The sequence below is a fragment of the Ovis canadensis genome, chromosome 6 (assembly GCF_042477335.2).
Source record: "Ovis canadensis isolate MfBH-ARS-UI-01 breed Bighorn chromosome 6, ARS-UI_OviCan_v2, whole genome shotgun sequence".
In the NCBI taxonomy this organism is placed as follows: Eukaryota; Metazoa; Chordata; class Mammalia; order Artiodactyla; family Bovidae; genus Ovis; species Ovis canadensis.
Window position 1 is genome coordinate 126,780,760 of NC_091250.1, and position 22,461 is coordinate 126,803,220.

The 22,461-nt window shown below is 37.0% G+C and overlaps 1 protein-coding gene across 9 annotated transcripts in view; it reads left to right on the forward strand.

Moving 5' to 3' along the window:
* CPEB2 (cytoplasmic polyadenylation element binding protein 2) overlaps positions 1-22,461 on the forward strand; it is a 74,558-nt gene that overhangs the window by 24,965 nt on the left and 27,132 nt on the right. For 4 of the 9 annotated variants that reach the window (XM_069594705.1, XM_069594708.1, XM_069594710.1 and 1 more), the window contains one exon: positions 14,224-14,274. The exons of 2 other annotated variants lie outside the window; for them this stretch is intronic. In XM_069594705.1, coding sequence (XP_069450806.1) covers positions 14,224-14,274 — 51 coding nt within the window. Of the gene's footprint in view, positions 1-14,223; positions 14,275-22,272; positions 22,297-22,461 lie in introns of all 9 variants that reach the window. 3 more of the 9 variants (XM_069594704.1, XM_069594707.1, XM_069594711.1) reach the window with 1 other exon arrangement.

Here is a 22,461-nt window from a genome sequence, read left to right on the forward strand (position 1 = left end):
TTGATTTACCCATACCCCCAACATTTTCACTGCTTTGTCCTCTGAAAACTATTTTAGGACCACTTTTGTTTAGAGAATGCAATTACTGTGATAATACAAATGGTATTTACAGGTGAACCTCATATGTTTTGTACTGTAACATTTTCTTTCTCATATAACTTTGTTTTTCCTGGAATTGATCATTGTCTCTTTTGGTTTGTTTGCTTAGTTTTCTAAGTACTTACACTAATTCATCCCAGAATATATTTGTAAAACACTGAAGCTTCTTGGAACATGTAAAAACAGCAAATAGTCATATAAATTGTCTTCCCTCCTCTCCCCCTGGTGGTGTGAGTATCCTTGTAGCCCATCATAACTGTCATTTTGGGGTTTCCTTAAGCCCAAGAATTCCGTTTTCCTTTGAGATTCATATCCTAATTTCCATGTTCTTTCTTAATGGTTTATATATGTTTTATTGAGCCTACCTTACAACCTTCTTTCAGATAGGATATAAATTTTGAGGCTTGTATGTATGAAAACGTGTTTATTCTACCTACATAAGATGATAGGCTCGTGTGGAATTATGTATTAGTGATTTAGAATGTTGAAAGCAATGCTTCATTACTTCCAGGGTTAAATTTAACACCATTCTAAAACCTGTTCATTTGTATGATTGTCTTTTCTGTATTTTTTTTAATTTTAATTTTTTTACTGGAAGCTTTTAGAATATTTTCATGCCTGTGGTTCTGAAATTTTGTAATGTAAATATGGGTCTTTCTGTGTATGATGGTGGGAGACTTTACCTGTCTGTCTTCTTCCCCTTTCTTCCTTCCTTCTTTACTTCTTTCATTCCCTTTTGTTGTCTTATTTCTTGTACTGCACATTAGTTGAGTCCTCCTATTTCAGAGATTAATTTCCTTCAGTTCTTGGGAATTTTTTTACTTTTTAAAAATAATTTCTTCTGTTCTATTTTTTATATTACCCCTCTCTGAAATTGCTGTTCTTGAAATATTAAGTCTCCTATACTCAACATGTGGTTTCTAACTTCCATGACTTTATCTTTTGTTTTGCTTTTGGAAGGGTTTCCTCATCTCTTACTTTCAATCCTTATAATGATTTTTTTTTTATTTAAAAAATTTTCTCTGAATAACTTTTAAGACCCTTTTTAGAAAAATTCTCAGAACTTTCTTATTTTTATTCTTCGATCTTATTTCTCTGGAGTATTTAAACAATTATTTTTCCAGTTCCTTGTAGTGTCTATGCTTCTTGTAAGTTCTTCTTTTGTAATTGTTTGGTTTTGTTCCTTTTTTTTCCTCATGCTGGAGACTTTTGTTCAGTATCTTATGATCCTTTGCTGTCCGTTCATTTTTAAAGATAAAACAGAAATGGTGATTGGAAACTGTGTAGTTAAAGCTTATGATCTAGTGAGCATACTGTAAATGGATCTGTGTGTCACAGTGTCTGTGTTCATGTATTTTCTTTTGGTCTGGGGAATGGACTTGGATGTCTGTGTTCCATTCTTCGGCCTAGAAGCTGTAGTCCTGCCTAGTTAGCCTTCTTAGAAAAGCCAGAGAAGGGGCTGCAGGTGTCTCTGCTTGAACCAATCATCCGCCTCCCAGTTTTCAGTTCTACTCATATCTACTCTGAGTGATAACCAGAGCTGCTTATTTCTCAACTTTTGGGGGCTTTTGTTATAGTAAATGGCTTATTCCTTGATAATCTTCCCCATGTACACACCAGGTTGCCTTTAGTGTTTTTGGTGATTTCTGGTCTCCACAGTCAACTACCACTCAGCCATTCACATTCACAGCTTTTGAAAATGTGATATGATTCTTCTGTGATCCTGTCCAATTCTCTTTGTCCTAATGGTGGTTATGCCTCTTTAAAACTTCTATGCTGTCATTTTAGGGGTTTCAGAAAGCAGCAGAGATGAGCTCATGTATTCAGTCTTCCATGTTCAGTTGGAAGACTGTAATCCCTGGTTCAGGTACCTCCTTACTGAAGCCTCTTTGACACTCTAGTCAGTAGTGGGTTACTTTGTAAGGATAAGGATTGCTAAGCAACCATGTGAATTTTCAGTTGGAGCACTTTTCTCATTTATTTCTGATTCAGTTATTTTTTTTCAGTGTATATTTCTATTCAGATGATAGTGTATCATGGGAGCATTGACCACTTCTGTTTTTGCCTTATCTTGAATCAGCATCTGTATTAGTGCCAACCACATAGAACGTGCTCAGTGAATTATTGGTTGAAAGATTAAACAATGGTCCACAAAAATTTTTTATCAATATTTATTTAGAACTTAAAATCATTCATATGCATGCAAAATAGTTTGTATAATCATTCTCCTACAGTTGTACATTTGGTTATTTAAATTTTTAAGTGAAAATCAATGAGCTTTTTCTGAGTTTATTTCCATAGAGTAGACATTACATTTGTTTTCAAAGCACTAGACACATATTGCCAACTTTTCCCCCCCGCCAAATTGTGGAAGTGTTAGTCACTCAGTCTTGTCCAACTCTTTGCGACCCCGTGGACTGTAGCCGTCTGGCTCCTCTGTCCATGGAATTCTCCAGGGAAGCATACTGGAGTGGGTTGCCATTATCTCCATGGGATCTTCCTGACCCACGGATTGAACCTGGGTCCCTTGAATTGCAGGCAGATTCTTTACTGTCTGAGCCACCACAGAGGCAAGGTTTATTTTGACTCCTGCTACATTAACAGGGAATGAAAACAAGTAAGAGATTTTCACTGTTCCCTCCCATGCTCCCTGAGATGGGGAAGTTAACTAGTCCTTTAGATGGGGTGAAGGTAGGGGTGGATCTGTGGGTCAGGCCAGGGGGTAGCTTAAGTGGTCCATCTACCCTTGGAGGCCCTGGAGGCGCTGTGTGCAGGGATGGATCATGCACAGGACCCTGCTTTTGCTCCTGATGCCTCAGAAGTGGCAGTTGAGTTTTTGATATTTTTGTATCTTATTGTTCATAATGTGGTGCCACTGCACATGTAGGCACTTTATTTTTAGTTCCGTATGGTTTCTTTGTATTCTGATGCTCAAAGAGACTTTTCTGCAGGTGAGCTCACTGCAGCAAAGGGTCCCAGGTCCCAGCATATCTCAATAAGCATAAGAAGGAAGGAAACTCATGTATCCTCCTGAGTGAGGGGCAGTCTCATTTTGGAAGTGGAATCATTCTTTCTCTGGCACTAAAACAGTGTCTTTTGAAAACCTGGTTGCTGCTTGACCTGTGGTCCTTGGTTGATGATGTCTGCTGCTGCTGGGATAGGTCACAGATTTCCTACTCTTGTGGGATCAGACTGTGGTAGTGACCAGCAGTCTTAATTCCCTAAGCAGCTGCTGCTGCTGCTAAGTCGCTTCAGTTGTGTCCGACTCTGTGCGACCTCAGAGATGGCAGCCCACCAGGCTCCCCCGTCCCTGAGATTCTCCAGGCAAGAACACTGGAGTGGGTTGCCATTTCCCTCTCCAATGCATGAAAGTGAATTCCCTAAGCATGACTAAGTGTATTGTTTTATTAATCTTTATTGGACTATGTTGTGTTAGTTTCTGCTGTAAAGTGAAGTACATCAGCTCTATGTCTACAAAAACCGTCTCTGTTTTGGGTTTCCTTCCCATCTAGGTCAGTGTAGAGCACTGAGCTCCCTGTGCTACACAGCAGGCTCTAATTAGGTATCTCTTTTATGCATAGTAGTGTGTCTGTGTCAATCCCAATCTCCTAAATCATCCCAACCCCCCACTTTTGCCAATTTATTTTTAAGTTTTATGTCAGTTTATACTACCACTGATGATGTTTGATAGTCCATTTGTTATTCTCAATATTCCTTTTATTAATTGTTTTGTAATTTAAACTTTTGTGACCATTAGTGCAACATGATTTTAACATTTAATTGCATATATCAATTAGTACCAGTTTTATTGAAGTGATTTTACAATGATACATTATCTTACCAGATGATTAATGACTTAAGTTTAGCCCTTTATTGTTTTTGTCTTTCTCTATGGTTATACTTAAAAGAAACTTATTCATATTCTATGTTCCTTGGTGTTTACAGACCCCCCAGGGGCTGTAGCCCTCACAAGTCTCCTCTGTCCATGGGGATTCTCCAGGCAAGAGTGCTGGAGTGGGTTATGATGCCCTCCTCCAGGGGATCTTCCCAACCCAGGGATCAAACCCAGGTCTCCTGCATTGTGGGCAGATTCTTCACCAGCTGAGCCAGCAGGGAAGCCCAAGAATACTGGAGTGGGTAGTTTATCCCTTCTCCAGGGAATCTTCCCAACCCAGGAATCGAACCAGGTCTCCTGCATTGCAATCTTTACCAGCTGAGCTACGAGGGAAGCCCTCCTAATGGATGGTCTAGTATTAATTGGATAAAGGTATTGAAAGTTATAAATATTAGGTAAAGAAAATTATGATGGGATCCTTATTTAAGAGTGAATTAGCTTGATTAATTTTCGTGGAAACTAAAGTAGACTGATGGCTTTTATTAGATGAAGGTAAGGAATGATTCTGTTGTTTTCTTGGAATCTGGATCTAAGGGTCTTTTCTACATTTGTATGATCTTATTCTTAGGCTTTTATGAGGCATACATTCAGATTTGGGAGTGAGGTCAGGAATGATTGTCCTGCCCTTTGGATCTGAGCAGAGATTGAAGTTATTCAAGGTTGGTAATGACCACATTCTGAGTGGATTTTACCAGGCTTCCTGTGAACCATTTTTTTTTTTCCTAATTGCGTTTCAAAATAAAGGTGAAATGTAGATAATAAAAGAAATATGGTAACAGTCTACCAAAGCAGTGGGAGCAATGCTTTGTTTAAAGCACATAAAAAGGAAATTTAGTTTTTATTTAAGAGTGTTGTATATGTGTATGTGTGTTGGTTTAATATATGTACCCAATATATAACATATCATACCTATCATTTATTGAGCATTTGATATATGCTAAGCTCTGTTCTGATGACTCTACATGTATGTATTTAGTTAATTATCACAACTAATGGTAGATATTTAGCCTTAATTTACAGTTGGATGATTGTGGTGGCTTACTAATAATAAATATCTAAATTTCATTGCTAGTAGCTGGTAGAATTTAATAGTTCTTGAGTTTGTGCTTTGAATGACCACTTGTCTTATTTGTTGGTTAACTTTCTAACTCAAACTCTTAATATGTGATTTTTTTTTTCCTGTTTAAAAGAGTTGGCAGAACGTGTGGCATTGTTGTTCAGCAATTTTCTCATCACTAATGAGAAATTGGTTGACATCATTAACTGTTGGGCAGTTGTGGAGATGGGAAAAATCTTGGCAAAGAGCAAAAATAGGACTTGTCTTTTTCCCTCCCCTCCCCATATTTAAGGGGTTAAGAAATGAATTGATAAAAGCTTGTTTTGTGATTTTTTTTTTCCCATTCACTGAGAGAATGTCTTTTCCCTGCTTCACATACAAATGCATATTTAGGTACTGTGCTTTAGATCAAGGTCATAGTTCACATAACAGAATGAGACTTTTTTTTCATCCATTTAATAAATATTTGAATCTGTTATGTACCAAGTTCTGTGTTACATGCTAGAGATAGAGTAGGGAATAAAAAATGACAGTCTTGCCCTCATGGATCTGTTTAATGAAGGACAGAGACAACGGGAATCAGTGTTGTCAATCAATCTGCCTTCTGTTTGAAGGCAGAAGCATAGTGTCAAGGGCACAGAGAAAGAATGAAGCTGCTGCTTTAGACAGGATGGTCTGTGATGGCATCTGTTAAGTGACTTTGGTCATATGTAGGCAAGTGCATTTTGGATCAAAAAGGGGAGGAAGTATACAGATCGTGAAATGAGAATGTGCCTGCCATGTTTGAGTAATAGCAGAGGCCATTGTGGTTAGAATGGTAGACGATGAGGGGCCAGATAAGTTGGGGAGGGTTTTAAGCAATAGAGCAATATAAGCTGATAAGCTGATTTAGGTTTTAGAAGGATCACTTCTGAGTGGAGACAAGACCGTGATGTTATTCTGGCTGTCTGTGAGGAGATGGGGATGGCTTAGGCCAGGCAGACAGTGAAGGAGCTGGTGAAGTGTAGTCAGGTTGGGCTTTGTGTTGATAAGAGAAGAGGTGAGAGATTTATACACAGATTAGTCAGAGTGGGGAATAAGGTAACCCAAAGTTTGGAGATGAGCAAACTAATGGGAAAAAGTACTGTATACTAATCTGGGGAAATACAGAGTTAGCATAGAGAGTTGCAGTTAAGAGATACAATGTGAGTGTCATCTGCTTAGAGATGACATATAAAGTTTTGGTAGCAGATAATGTCATCTAGGGAGACAGTGTAGAGAGAGAAGTCTGAGGATTGACCACTGGAGCTTTAGCATTTAAGGGTTGAGAAGAGGAGGAAGATAAATTACTTGCAAAGAAGACCTTAGGAGTGGCTGCTGATAGAGGAGAACCAAGAGAATATGCTATCAGGGAAAGGAAGTAAGACGCTACATCGAATGGGCTTCTCTAGTGGCTCAGCGGTGAAGAATTCGCCTGCCAGTGCAGGAGACATGGATTCATCTCTTTGGTCAGGGCCATCCCCTAGAGTAGGAATTGGCAACCCACGCCAGTATTTTTGCCTAGAAAATCCCTTGGACAGAGGAGCCTGGTGGGCTACAGTCCGTGAGGTCACAAAAGAGTTGGACACAACTTAGCAACTAAACTCATCAAATGGCTATCTTCTCATTAACTAGAAGCTTTAAATTTGAGAATACACAAGCATTAAGAAATGTTGGGGAAATGACTGCTTCATTCTATCCTTTCTAATTCACATTTCTATAACTTTAAAAGAATGTTCATAAATGTAAGGAAACATGAAATAAGAAATGTTATCATTTTATCACTGATAAGTTCTTTGTGTTGGTAGTAAGTAGTTTGGAGAAAGAACTTATGTGCTGATACATATCAAAAATATATATATATATATGAATCACTAATAAGTTCTTTGTGTTGGTAATAAGTAGTTTGGAGAAAGAACTTATGTGCTGATACATATCAACAAATATATATATATATATATGAATCACTAATAAGTTCTTTGTGTTGGTAGTAATTAGTTTGGAGAAATACCTTATGTGCTGATACATATCAATACATATATATATATGAATATATATGTCAGTAGTCTAATATTGGCTTAACTTATTGCATATCTTTAAATATTGCCTTGTGAATAATTTATCTTTAGAGTTGGTAAGTTGTATGCAGTTGTCATATTTGTCAGTGTTTTTTGATGCAGCTCCAATCCAAAGAAAGGCAATGCCAAAGAATGCTCAAACTACCACACAATTGTGCTCATCTCACATGCTAGTAAAGTAATGCTCAAAATTCTCTAAGCCAGGCTCCAGCAGTATGTGAACCCTGAACTTCCAGATGTTCAAGCTGGTTTTAGAAAAGGCAGAGGAACCAGAGATCAAATTGCCAACATCCTCTGGATCATTGAGAAAGCAAGAGAGTTCCAGAAAAATATCTATTTCTGCTTTGTTGACTATGCCAAAGCCTTTGACTGTGTGGATCACAATAAACTGTGGAAAATTCTTCAAAAGATGGGAATACCAGACCACCTGACCTGCCTCTTGAGAAACCTATATGCAGGTCAGGAATCAACAGTTAGAACTGGACATGGAACAACAGACTGGTTCCCAATAGGAAAAGGAGTACATCAAGGCTGTATACTGTCACCCTGCTTATTTAAGTTATATGCAGAGTACATCATGAGAAACGCTGGACTGGAAGAAGCACAAGCTGGAATCAAGATTCCTGGGAGAAATACAATAACCTCAGATATGCAGATGACACCACCCTTATGGCAGAAAGTGAAGAGGAACTAAAAAGCCTCTTGATGGAAGTGAAAGAAGAGAGTGAAAAGGTTGGCTTAAAGCTCAACATTCAGAAAATGAATATCATGGCATCTGGTCCCATCACTTCATGGGATGTACATGGGGAAACAGTGGAAACAGTGTCAGACTTTATTTTGGGGGGCTCCAAAATCACTGCAGATGGTGACTGCAGCCATGAAATTAAAAGACTCTTATTCCTTGGAAGGAAAGTGATGACCAACCTAGACAGCATCTTGAAAAGCAGAGACATTACTTTGCTGACAAAGGTCCATCTAGTCAAGGCTATGGTTTTTCCAGTGGTCATGTATGGATGTCAGAGTTGCACTATAAAGAAAGCTGAGTGCTGAAGAATGATGCTTTTGAACTGTGGTGTTGGAGAAGACTCTTGAGAGTCCCTTGGACTGCAAGGAGATCCAACCAGTCCATTCTGAAGGAGATCAGCCCTGGGTGTTCTTTGGAAGGAATGATGCGGAAGCTGAAGCTCCAGTACTTTGGCCACCTTATGCGAAGAGTTGACTCATCTGAAAAGACCCTGATGCTGGGAGGTATTGGGGGCAGGAGGAGAAGGGGACGACAGAGGATGAGCTGGCTGGATGGCATCACCGACTCTATGGACATAAGTTTGAGTGAACTCCGGGAGATGGTGATGGACAGGGAGGCTTGGTGTGCTGCGATTCATGGAGTCGCAAAGAGTCAGACATGACTGAGTGACTGAACTGAACTGAATATGCATCTAGTCCCATCACTTCATGGCAGAGAGATGGGAAAACAGTGGAAACAGTGTCAGACTTTATTTTTTTGGGCTCCAAAATCAGTGCAGATGGTGATTGCAGTCATGAAATTAAAAGGTGCTTGCTCCTTGGAAGGAAAGTTATGACCAACCTAGATAGCATATTGAAAAGCAGAGATATTACTTTGACAACAAAGTTCCTTCTAGTCAAGGCTATGGTTTTTCCAGTGGTCATGTATGCATGTGAGTGTTGGACTGTGAAGAAAGCTGAACACCGAAGAATTGATGCTTTTGAACTGTGGTGTTGGAGAAGACTCTTGAGAGTCCCTTGGACTTCAAGAATATCCAACCAGTCCATCCTAAAGGAGATCAGTCCTGAATGTTCATTGGAAGGACTGATGCTGAAGCTGAAACTCCAGTACTTTGGCCACCTCATGCGAAGAGTTGACTCATTGGAAAAGACCCTGATGCTGGGAGGGATTGGGGGCAGAAGGAAAAGGGGACAACAGAGGATGAGATGGCTGGATAGCATCACTGACTCGATGGACATGAGTTTGAGTGAACTCCGGGAGTTGGTGATGGACAGGGAGGCCTGGCATGTGTGATTCATGGGGTCGAAAAGAGTGGGACATGACTGAGTGACTGAACTGAATTGAGCTGAATGAATATACATCTGAAATGGCTAACATGAATTGTCTTTTTGTATATGTATTATGCATATTGTTAAAATATTAATAGACTAATAAGGCAATTTTTCAGAGAAGGAAATGGCATCCCACTCCAGTACTCTTGCCTGAAAAATCCATGGATGGAGGAGCCTGGTAGGCTGCAGTCCATGGAGTCGCTAAGAGTCGGATACGACTGAGCAACTTCACTTTCACTTTTCACTTTCGTGCATTGGAGAAGGAAATGGCAACCCACTCCAGTGTTCTTGCCTGGAGAATCCCAGGGACGGGGAAGCCTGGTGGGCTGCTGTCTTTGGGGTCCCACAGAGTCGGACATGTCTGAAATGACTTAGCAGCAGCAGCAGCAAGACAATTTTTAAGGTATTGTAGGTCTTCTAGTTATTCACCAACACCAGGAATACAGATTTTTCAAAATTATTTATTTTCAATTTTACAGTATTCTAATGTAAAAGAGACCAAGAGGGAGTATATACCCATTTCTTTATATATGTTAAAACCATCATGACATTACTATATTTTGTCATATTTTTACAATCATAAACAATAGTCCAATTAACTAAAATTCAGTTTGCTCAAACTCATTGCTAGAGGACTTTATCTGTAAAGTTATCTTCTGGTATAACCGAGAACTAAGTAGCTTAAATATGATAGGCGTTTTCTCTTTTACATAAACATAAGACTCCGAGAAGTAGTGTTGGGGTTCTCATGGGTCTGGGGTCCTTCAGTCTTGTAGTCTTCACACCCAGCTTCTGCCTCATGACCTAAGATGGCTGATTCGGTTAAGCCATTGCATATGCATTCCAGAAAGCAGGGGAAACGGTAAAGAAAAGGGAAGAGCTTCCCTTTTAAGGATACTTTCCAGAAACTTCACTTACCAGTTTTGTTTTACATTTGTTGACCACACGGTAGACACATGGGCACACTTAACTACAAGAAAGGTTGGGAAAGTCTACTTTTTTTCCCTGTGGGCAGCTCTGTGTCTGCCCATTTGTGTGTCCTTGTATTGACAAAACAAGTGTTAATCTACAACTGCCTCTGTGCCACAGGCCTTTTGACAATAGGGGGAAACTGGTTTTATAGCAATGTGGCTTTTTTTCTTTTTCTTTTTTTTTCTATATTAAAGGATAAATTATCTATGCTGCATAATCTTTCTGTGAAGTTTTTGATTGAATGAATTTTTTGTACAACCAACCATGCCTACTTTAATCCAGATTGTTATTAGCTAGGAAGTCATTATAAGATAGTGATTAAGTATGTAGCTAATCTGCTTGGAGCGAATCCTGCCAGTGCTGTAATCTTGGGCAAAATGTTTAACTTTTTGTGGCAAGGTTTATCTTCCAGTGGGAAGATAATGGTACCTAAGTCAGGATTGTTGTGAGGGTTAAGTAATTCGTTGTAAAGAACTAAGAAAAGCTCCTGCTACTGCTGCTACTAAGTCGCTTCAGTCATGTCCGACCCTGTGCGACCGCATAGACGGCAGCCCACCAGGCTCTGCCATCCCTGGGATTCTCTCTGCAAGAATACTGAAATGGGTTGCCATTTCCTTCTCCAAGAAAAGCTCCTGGTACATCATAAACCTGCCAAGTGCAAGTGTTAGTTGCCCAGTTGTGTCTGACTCTTCATAACCCCATGGACTGTAGCCTGCCAGGCTCTTCTGTCGGTGGAATTCTCCAGGCAAGAATACTGGAGTGGTTTAGGCCAATCCCATTCTCCAGGGAAGCCCATAAAACCTCCAGTGTTAGTTATTACTGTCAATTGGCAGATTCTTAATGAAAGTAATTTTAATACTACCCCTTATAAAATGGATGGGCTTCCCTTATAGCTCAGATGGTAAAGAATCTGCCTGCAATGCAGGAGACCTGGATTCTACCCCTGGGTTGGGGAGATCCTCTGGAGAAGGGAATGGCAACCCATTCTAGTAGACTTGCCTAGAAAATCCCATGGACAAAGGAGCCTGGCAGGCTACATAGTCTGACACGACTGAGCAACTAACACTCACTCACTCACTCACATGTAAAATAGAGCCGTGAAAGTTTATTTGTAAAAATGTATTAGTATTTCACTATGGCAGATGGTGACTGCAGCCATGAAATTAAAAGACGCTTACTCTTTGAAAGAAAAGTGATGACCAACCTAGATAGTATATTCAAAAGCAGAGACATTACTTTGCCCACTAAGGTCCATCTAGTCAAGGCTATGGTTTTTCCAGTAGTCATGTATGGATGTGAGAGTTGGACTGTGAAGAAGGCTGAGAGCCGAAGAATTGATGCTTTTGAAGTGTGGTGTTGGAGAAGACTCTTGAGAGTCCCTTGGACTGCAAGGAGATCCAACCAGTCCATTCTGAAGGAGATCAGCCCTGGGATTTCTTTGGAAGGAATGATGCTAAAGCTGAAACTCCAGTACTTTGGCCACCTCATGCGAAGAGTTGACTCTTTGGAAAAGACCCTGATGCTGGGAGGGATTGGGGGCAGGAGGAGAAGGGGACGACAGGATGAGATGGCTGGAAGGCATCACGGACTCGATGGACATGAATCTGAGTGAACTCCGGGAGTTGGTGATGGACAGGGAGGCCTGGCGTGCTGCGATTCATGGGGTCACAAAGAGTCAGACACAACTGAGTGACTGAACTGAACTGAACTGATGGTAGAGGAAAAGTAACTGGGTAATTTTAAAACAAATCTAAATCTGCTTATTTCAATTTGGAGTGTTTTATTAATTATCTTGAGAGATTTTCTTCTTTGAAGAATTATATTTTAGAACATATTTACACATATCTATCCATTTGCAAATAGAATATCTGTTCATTGAATTTTCCACATAAGGTGTGCCTTTTAAGTCCATTCAGAGCCAAGAAGTCAAGACTATTAGTAATGAAAATATCTTGTTACCTGTGTCTTGGGATAAAAAATAAAGTGAACAGTGGACCTATTAGAGGATAATTATGTGGCAATTGGAAGTTGAGTGTCTTTTGAAGTGGAACTAGGCTTAAGGCTTTGCTTAGTTTACTTTTCTTGGAAATCTTGCTTAAATCCCTGAACTTGGTTAAATACTCATTTGTGTTTTTGTTTTTTTTAATATAGCCTACTGTACATAACTCTTTACTCTTGGCTAAGTGTATTGGAATTGTTTATTTGTGTCTGTCTCACCTACCGCATCATAAGCAGAGACTATCTCACTAGTGTTTGTATCCTTAGCATCAGTGTACAGACTAATGAACTTGTTACACTGAACAGAGCAACACAGGTTGCCACTTTGTTAGGGATTTTGGTTTTCAGTCTCAGTATAGCGGTGATTTTTTTTTTTTTTTTGTAGCCTTAAATTGTTCTCTAAATTTGGTCATCTGCAACAAGATGTTTAGAAATAGGCATATTTCCAAAATAAACTATGATCCTTCAAAGTAATGTTCCACACTGTTGAAATATCCAGTTCAAGAGAGCTGCTTCCTAACTCTATCTTATGCCCTTTGTACTTACTCTTCTGTTTCTCACTCCATACTAAAGTATCACAGCAATGAACTTATTTGTATGGCATTCTGTTAACTAATGTCATGCTGCATGAAACTTAGGAGTCAGTAAGGGCTGGTAAATTGTCTTTTGAAGGTCAGAAACGTTTAGTTTAAGTTCAGTGTGAAAACGAAGCGTGTAGTTAAATTAGAACTCAGATGACATGTGTGTGTGTATGTATAGATATATATGTATATATATACACGTATATATCTGCTTATATGTTTTAATGTCAAAATTGGATTACCTTTGCCACTTGCTCTTGCATTGGAGATGATAAAATTCTTTAACTTCATAATTTAAAGCCAGTAGAAAATATCTGTTTTGTGTGGGATATTTTGGAGAGGACCCTTAGTGTATAAAGTACTTGCTGAGGTGGTAAAGGCAGATGCAGTTACTCTGCACTCCTTACAAATCGTGCCAGGCTCACTGACAGTCATTGGTTTCTCCCTCTGGTATCAATACACTGCACTCTGTTGTAGTGTCTTTTTCAAGGGCTGTGCTAAAAGTTGCTAAAATGCAATCTCACAGATATTTAATTTTTCAAAGTTTTCTAAGCAGATTTTAATGTACCTTTCTAATAGTCTATCAGAGATTCAGTCATTTGAGGAAAATCTTGTATTTTCATGGACTACAAACAAATGATCATCCTCACTATTGGGATTTAATGAAATAAATGTTATTATGTAAAACTGCAGCAGTTGTTCATGTACAACTTTTTTCTCTTCCACAGAAGTATATAGTAGTTGTCCCTTCTGTATTTTTCTAAATGCAAAATTCCCTAGTGAAGGATGACTCAAAAAGAAGTATTATGCTCCTAAGCTTTAATATTTTCATTTTTTATGTTTTTATTTTTGTCCCATTTATAAACATTGAACAATATCAAACAGTATTAAATTTCCAATGTTATTTATAGTAAAACCTTTAAAATGTTTTTATTAAGCTTTATTTAAATTCAGCTTATAAAATCATATTGAATTCAAGAGCAAGTTGAGAAGAGTTTTTGTGGCTCTTTTTTTTTTGCTATTTTGTTGTGTTTTTTTAAGAATATAAGTTTCTGTCCTTCAAATATGATTTTTGGAAAAATAGGTCTATAGAGAGAGAATTACAAACAGATTTGAGATTTTTTTTTTTAATTTTCACATCCTATATTAAGTTTGAAAGACTAGGATACCTACATTGTTTTTACTTTCCAAAAAAAGAAATCTTGATTCTATAAGGGGTGCTCCCAAATCACATTGTGCTTTTATATTCTGAGAGCTAAAAGTTCACTGTTTGCAACTTCCAAAGATAGTTTCAATTAATACACTTTTAACTAAACATTAATTTTTTATTCCTGAAGAACTGTACTGTGCTCAGTAAATTTCTTCTCCTTACTCCCCTTCCTTTTTTTTTTTTTTTGGTTTTCAAATAGCTCCATAATCTTCAAACTTCCCTTTCCCATCTTTTTAAAGGTCGATTGAGCTATCCACATCCAGGAACTGACAATCTATTGATGTTAAATGGTAAGTTTTTATAAAAACATTTTATGTTTTCAATTGATGACCGAATACATGTTTCTCTAAACCTTCCCCATACATACAAGTTAATCATTTTATAAGTATAAAAATGAAGCTGCAACTCTTCCTGTATAGAAAATAGAATTAGGAGTTTGAGCATATTCTCACTGGCAAAGCAGCCATTGAAGTATATTTGTGACAGCATGATTTAATTCAATGACTGTGACTACGGAGGCAGTCCTGAGTTTGAATATCAGCTTTCCAGTTTATTGTATTAACTTGTCAAGTAACTTCCATGAGCCTTAGCTTCCCATCTGTGAAATGGGAATAGCAGTCTCAAAGTTCATTATGAGAATTAAATGAGATGCTATTTACAAAGTGTGTAGAACCTGTTATTATATCTTATAACACTTGTGTTTATGTTCGACTAGGAAATATACTGGTGATTCTCTGAATATGGTAGTCATACTTAATTTATTCTAGTTAGAAAGTTTACACAGTGAATTTTACTCTCATGAAAAAGAATAAATAGACTTTCATTAAAGTTGTTTTCTTTCTGTTGGACAAATATTGTATTTGGAGTCACAGTACCTAGTACTTCCATGACTTTGGAGTAGACATGGCAGGATTAAAATACCCTTCGCAAAGGTTGCTTTTATTTATTTGTTTTTTAATTTTAAACAACACTTATTTATTGTAGAGTATGTTCAGGGGGCAGGTCTGAGAAGAGGGAAGAAGGATGAAGAAGGAATGGTAAAGATAGTATAGGACTTCCTTAAAATACGTAATTAATTGCTAGAGTGGCTTGACACTTCTTCAACTAAAGCTTTGCTGAAAACAGTTGGCAATGAAGTTGAGAAACAAAGAGTGAGAAAACGGCCAGTGTGAAGCTAGACCATGTGAACTCTAGTGTTAAGTAAAAATTAATATTAAGTAAAGATGGAAAGATAGGAAGAAAGTCTAGGCTACCTAGGAGATAGTCAAGGTAGATAGGACTAGGGAATAAAAGAAGAATTGAAAAAGCAAAGCGTTAAGTGAGGTGACAGATTGATTTGTTCAACATTTGACCCTTCTGTACTGAGCACCTACCACATGCTAGCCTAGTCTAATCACTGGTTTATTTATTCCTGAGGATCTTCTAGGATGGTTAGAAGTAGAATTGTCACAGTATTAACAGACTCTGCACTCTAGACTGAGGTCATGTTCACGCCAGGCCTTACAGAGGTCTAACAGTCCATAGACTTTGACCAGAAAGGCACTAGAAATTACATTCCAGGACTTCTTCATGGGACCTTTTTTCTACTGTGGAATTAACAAACCATATCATCATTTAAGCAGCTGGTCTCTGAATTCTAAATCTGTGATTGAAAATTATATTGTTGAAATTGAGTTTACAAAACAGAAAATAAATCATAATCTTTATTACTTTTATGGCTTGATTTATAAAATAATAACTTTAGATAATACATTTTTAATATGCTGATCCTGACTTCCTTAAATTCTTTTCTTTTGGAACAGTCTGTTTGGTAAATAAAGGTCATTCACATTTCTATTTTTAACTTCTAAGAAAAGCTATTCAGTTGAAAAGTGAATTTGCATATGTTTCACGTATTCTGTTAAAATCTATCTGAAGGAAAGTGCTGCATGAGATAATTTGTTAGATCATTCACAGATGTTCTTAGACTGCTGAATACATAGTAAAATAGAATGATTCAGAAGTATATCGTAATCACAATAGAATGTGCTGGTTCTATGTGAGCAGAGCTTAGTAGCCACACTGTTTTTATACTTTATACTTTCGATTGCACTAAACATTATTAAACTGATTTACTTCTTCAGTTGTCTAAAACCTTTATAAATAATCTAGATGTTGAGTGTTACATCATATAGTAGACCTAGTCATATTTTATTAAATATATATTTTCAAAAATGACTTTGGAAGAGTAAAAATCATGTCCTTGTGAATAGTTGAAAGAGTTGATTTGTTTGGAGAATAATAAAATTAAGGCAGGCAGGAGTTACATCTTGTAGACAAATCTGTTTTTATTTTTTATGTTAGCATCCTTTACAGAATTCCATTTTAGGGTTATAGTACATACTCAGTACAGTAAGCCATCCTGGAAATTCTGAACTTCTGACAAGGGACTAGGGGAGAAAAATGGTGATGAATCTAAGACATTAGAAATGTTTAGGCTAGTAGAAACAACTGGATCCAGAGAGGGGGAAAAAAAAAAAAACTTTGCTTATCTGGGATCCTTGGTTAAGAGGAAAAGCAAAAGCAGAAAATAGGGTATATTTGTAGGGTAAGAAGGTATTAAATGTTAAGATTGTAGGGTTATTTGTAGATGTCAAGGCTATTGAAGGGATAAGTGAGAATTAGGTGATATTAATATCAAACTTCTGCCTACACTGAGTTATTATAAAATGTTATTGATTGATTAAAGAAATTATAGCATCTCAGTACATAGACCTGCTTTTTAAATTGTTGCTCTTTTTAGTTTGTCACGAATTTAATTCACCATTAGGCAACTGATTTAGTGATATTATTTAACCAACAAGCATAGCTGATATTATTGACCTTTAAAATCAATATTGGTAATAAATTCTACATCAGTATTTCTTCCATGTGGTGGTTTAGCAGTAGTTGGCAGTGGTTGGAATTACAGACTCTGGAGCCAGGTTATCTGAGTTTAAACCCAAGTTTGCTATTTTCTAACTGTGTGACCTTGGGCAGTTTACCTAACTTCCCTTTGTGTCTTGAGTCCTCACGTGTAAAAGAGACAGCATTCTGCCTGCTTTAGAAGGATCTTGTAAGAAGTGAGTGATTTAATTCACATGAAGTATTTAGAACAGTTCCTGACAGTAAAAGTCAGTTGTGGTAATGGGTGATGAACAGTGACAAAATGACTTTGAAAGAGTAAAAATCGTGTCTTGTGCGTAAATGAAGAAGCTGGATCTGTTTGGGGAATATAAAATTAAGAGAAGACATAACTGGAATTTTTAAGTGTTTGAAGGAAGTTATTTATAGTGGACAAAGACATACGTTACTTCAGAAACCCTGACTAGAACCATTTGGAAGATGCTCAAAGTTGGAGTCAATAAAAGTAAAATGATTCCTTAAGCAGTGTTTCTCAAGTGTGGTACACTTACCCTTTGTGGCACCCAAGATGACTTTTGATGGTGCACAAATACTCATTAAAATAAACACAGTCCTATTACAGTTTCATCCAGCCATAAAATTAAAAGATGCTTACTCCTTGGAAGAAAATTTATGACCAACCTAGATAGTATATTCAAAAGCAGAGACATTACTATGCCAACTAAGGTCCGTCTAGTCAAGGCTATGGTTTTTCCTGTGGTCATGTATGGATGTGAGAGTTGGACTGTGAAGAAGGCTGAGCACCGAAGAATTGATGCATTTGAACTATGGTGTTGGAGAAGACTCTTGAGAGTCCCTTGGACTGCAAGGAGATCCAACCAGTCCATTCTGAAGGAGATCAACCCTGGGATTTCTTTGGAAGGAATGATGCTAAAGCTGAAGCTCCAGTACTTTGGCCACCTCATGTGAAGAGTTGACTCATTGGAAAAGACTGATGCTGGGAGGGATTGGGGGCAGGAGGAGAAGGGGACGACCCAGGATGAGATGGCTGGATGGCATCACAGACTCGATGGATGTGAGTCTGAGTGAACTCCGGGATTTGGTGATGGACAGGGAGGCCTGGCGTGCTGCGATTCATGGGGTCGCAAAGAGTCGGACACGACTGAGCAACTGAACTGAACTGAACTGATGACAGCTTAAGATCATTCCTTAGCTAATACAGGACTAGCAGAAATCTGTAATATTCTAGTGGTGCTAGGTTTGAGTCCATTAAAAGATAGTATATAAACTCAGGTCTAGGGGTTATGAAGATAAGGCAGACAATGTAAATGTTTTGTGATTCTACCTTCTTGAGTAATTAGCATGATAGCTAAACATGTAAATACTCCTTTTAAGTAAGGGATAATAAAGGATAAACAGGGACTGGAGTAAAGGTCAGGAAGTTGGTCAAAATAGGTGAAACTCTGAAGTACCCCTGGCAAATCCATAACTCTGAGCCTCTGTTTGCTCAGATATAGAAAAAGTTATAGTCCCATACCTGTATGTCTTGTGACGTTGTTCTTTAGATTTCGTTGTTTTTTTTTTTAACAGATTTTAACAGTAAAAAATGTCATTGAAATATAACTGCAAATAGGCTCCTACAATAGACCATGTTCCTCAATTCAGTTAAAAATCCAGTTAACTAGTGAACACTGCCACTGTTGAATAATTCAGATATTGTAGAAGAGTCCAGCTTTAACATCTAGAAGTACCTTAGGGAAGTTGCATTATATAGCAATGGGTAGATTGTCTAAAAACCAAAGGTTTTAGTGGCTGATGTTAGCATGACAGCTTTAATGTTTGTATTTCTAAGTGTATAAATCTTACATTTTTAATAATAGTAAAAAAAAAAATCTTTTCTAGGAGTAATACAAAATGGTGCATCATTGGAGTATTTGTTTCTATTACTGTACTCCGTTCCCATGTCTCCCAAGAAAAATAGCTTACATTTTTATTAGTACATGCAATTTTTCAAAAGGGGAACAGACCAGAAGTGTGGGGAGTGGGTAGCAAGCTGGTTTGTAATTCAGATTTGTTGTGATTAACCACATACAGTCATGTTTGTAATCAAGAGCTTGCTCTATTTTAGGAAGAAATAATGTGTATCTTTTAATTAAGAAAATGTACTCAGTAATGAAATTGTCTTAAGTATATTCAGTCATGAAAATAGGAAACTTGAGTATGCAATCAGTTCTTTTTTGATGCTGATAGAAGTGAAGTAGATCATAGATTTATTTTGGATCTTGAAAAGGATTGTGGTTGGGGGGGGAATATTTCTCCCCTTGGTTTTGGCTCTTTTAGAACAAAACATGTCTTTAGCTTCACACCAAGAAAATGTTAACCTTTAAATATATTTCAGCTGATTTGGTATGTTTACCTGTCCCTTCCTCCAGTTGCAGTAATTCAGGTACCACAGACTGTTGCTGAGAGTAAATACCTAAGGGCACAAAGGTCCTAAGGAGAAGGTTAGAATTATCCTGTTTCTTTCTAAGTAGCTGCAGGTTAGAATCTAAACATTATTGGTAACCAGGACCAAACTGTAACATCCCTTGTATAAGAAGGATCTTCAGGCTTTTCTCACGTCCTTATTACCTTCATTGAAAACAAAGAAATATATATGTGTGTGCCTATAATGTATATTTTAACACACACACATACATACATATATACATATATATATATACGTATGTTAAACAGCCAGTTCCTCACTTTTTATGATGCTTTATAAATCTATGTACCTGAAATTTAATACTCTAAGTACAGTGTTTTTATACTACAAATTATTTGCTTTTTTTTTCTCTAAATCATATTCTAAATGAGTTTGGGAGGGGCATACTGCTTAAAAAAGTCTGTTTTAATTAAAACAGAATGATTACTAGACATGTAATGGTTTTCTTTTCTCACTGAGGATTTCTGATAATTCTGATTTGGTGACAGTGGAACATACCCATGAAATTCACATAGAAATACTAGTAGGAAAGTTGAGTACACACACCGTTGTGTAGCATAATGGTAGAAGATTCGTTATTTCCATGACAGGGAATAGGGAATGTTTCACGTGGTTTAGCTTCATCTGCAGTCAGTTCTATTTTTGGTAATGTAGAGACTTGGAATCTGAGAGTTGTCCAAGAAATAAGGGTAATAGCTCTTTACAGGATTCTAAAATTCCTCAGGTATGAGATAGTTGGAGAAACTTTCTAAGTAATGTGTTCAAGCCTAGAAATGAAACCTAATATGCTGTGAACATTTGTACATATTTTCACTGTTTTAATGTTGACTAGCCTCAGCTAAGAACATAAAAGCTAAGACCATAAACTGGTTATGATGTCATTAATTTTCTCTATAGATCATGAATTGTCATACAGTTGCTAAGTCATGTCCGACTCTTTGTGACCCATGGACTGGAGTGCACCAGGCTTCCCTGTCCTTCACTATCTCCTGGAGTGTGTACATTATTACTTAACCATAATTTTATAATATGACTTTAAATTTGATGAAAAGTTTTATTTTCTTTTGAATATTTGACCCTCTACAACCATGAATGAAATTCCACAAAGCAAATTTATATTAGATTAATGCCTTTAGATAAGCAGGAAGCCCAACTTTTGTGAAGTGCTTTGGGGCCTATTGACCACTTTGATGCTGAATACAATTATAAGGACTTCAGGGAATTCATCCTTCCGTAGCCTGTTCTTGATAACTCCTTTTATAATTCCTAGTGTCTGATTTTCCATAGTTGACCGTCAGTCTGTTTGAAACCCTGTATATGTCTCAGAAGACCTAGATGACAAAATTCCAAATGCCACTTCCAACACTACCTCCACCCTAAACTAATATATAGATCAGTTAAGCTATATATTAATATAATCTGTATATACACATAAACACATGCAGAGGTAAGCTATATATAAATGTGTATATAGGTGAGGTAAATCTGCCAGGTTTTGAGGTAACTGGAACTCATGGACAGGTTAAGTCTGCATTTATATAAGAGAAGACAACAGTCTGTACATACAGTATACATAACTAAAGACAGTAAAATGCAGGATGTTAATGAAGTTACTTTATATAAAAGACTAATACAAACCTTAAATTTACTGGCTTATTTCTTGAAATAAAAGCAATTAAGACTTGTCAAGTTTGGTTCTCCCCTGTTTATTATAGGGGAACTAAGACTGTATCCCCACCCTGTAGACACACTTCTTTATATTAAAGCCTTAGTATAATTTTTTTTAATTTTGTAAAATCTCTACAATAGAATGTGTTTAATGATGTAAAATGTTTTCCTTTGATCTTTAAATTTCATACCTTTGGAGAGACTACATTTCTGACAACCTTTAAAACATATTTTGACTTGAAATTTTTCAATAACAGATTTTTCCCAGACTTAAAAAAATCGATGAATATGAATTAAGATCTTGATTTTGACAGTCATTTTTGGTTTACTGCTAATTGTAGAGTAGAAATACTCATAGTATACTCAGATTTGGGAGCTAAGTTATTTAAAAACAAGTTGTAGATTTTATCAAACTGGTACTCTTATGAAAAATAAATTGCAGTGTTTTTTTCTCCATGAGGAATCTGTAAACTGCTAGTAACATAGGTTGAAATACTTTCTGCTTTACCCTTTTAAAGGTTTAGCATATGTACTATTCTTTGAATATACTAATAATAGTTTTATCAGAATCCCTCTTACTCCAGATATGGAGACAATAAACACTTAGCTGTTATAAAATGTACCAAAAAAGACTGAAAGCACTGTTAGTCTGTCATTGATCATTTCCTCACTTAAGCAAGTTTGAACATGAGTCTTGTATTCTGTCTGTCTAAGCTCTGTAGACTTCAGCGGACCAGTTCAGTATTGTTTTAGCTTTTCACTCTTCTGTGTCTTCCAGTTATTTTTCCATGCAGGGCTTTGCATAAAAAGGGATGTTGACCTGAATTACTAGTTGGACATTATATGCTGTATCATTTTTTATAATAAGTAGAAAAGTAAGGATTCAATTCAAGTTGTCTCCATTCATTGGGAAAAATATTTAGGATGCTATTTAACCATAAAGTGTTACATATTCCTTTCCCAGTTAGATGAAAGAAATATTTATTCATGAGTTTAAAAATAATTGAGAATAAATTTTGTATTTCCAGTTAATTTCACAGTTTTTATATGGTTCAGATGGGACATAAAAGAGTGCTTTGTAAATATTAAAATACCATGCACATGTTGTGTGATGATATTGAGGTAGCTCTTAAGACAAAGTAGTTCTAATTTCCAGATGCCCACATAGCTTTCCATGTCACAAATGTTTGTTTATGTGGGCTTATTTTTAGTTCTGACATTTTACAATTTGTCCTTTGTTTACATGCAGCGAGGAGTTATGGGCGAAGACGAGGTAATTCATTTCTGTTTGCTATGGTATAACTGTTTCTAATTGGGTTTTACTGATCAATGTTGTAATTATCCCAAATTTATTATGCAATGTCTGGAAACTCACTGAAAAATTGTGTTTTGATTTGCACACTTACTTGTCCAAGTTTTGAACCCTAAATATCTTAAC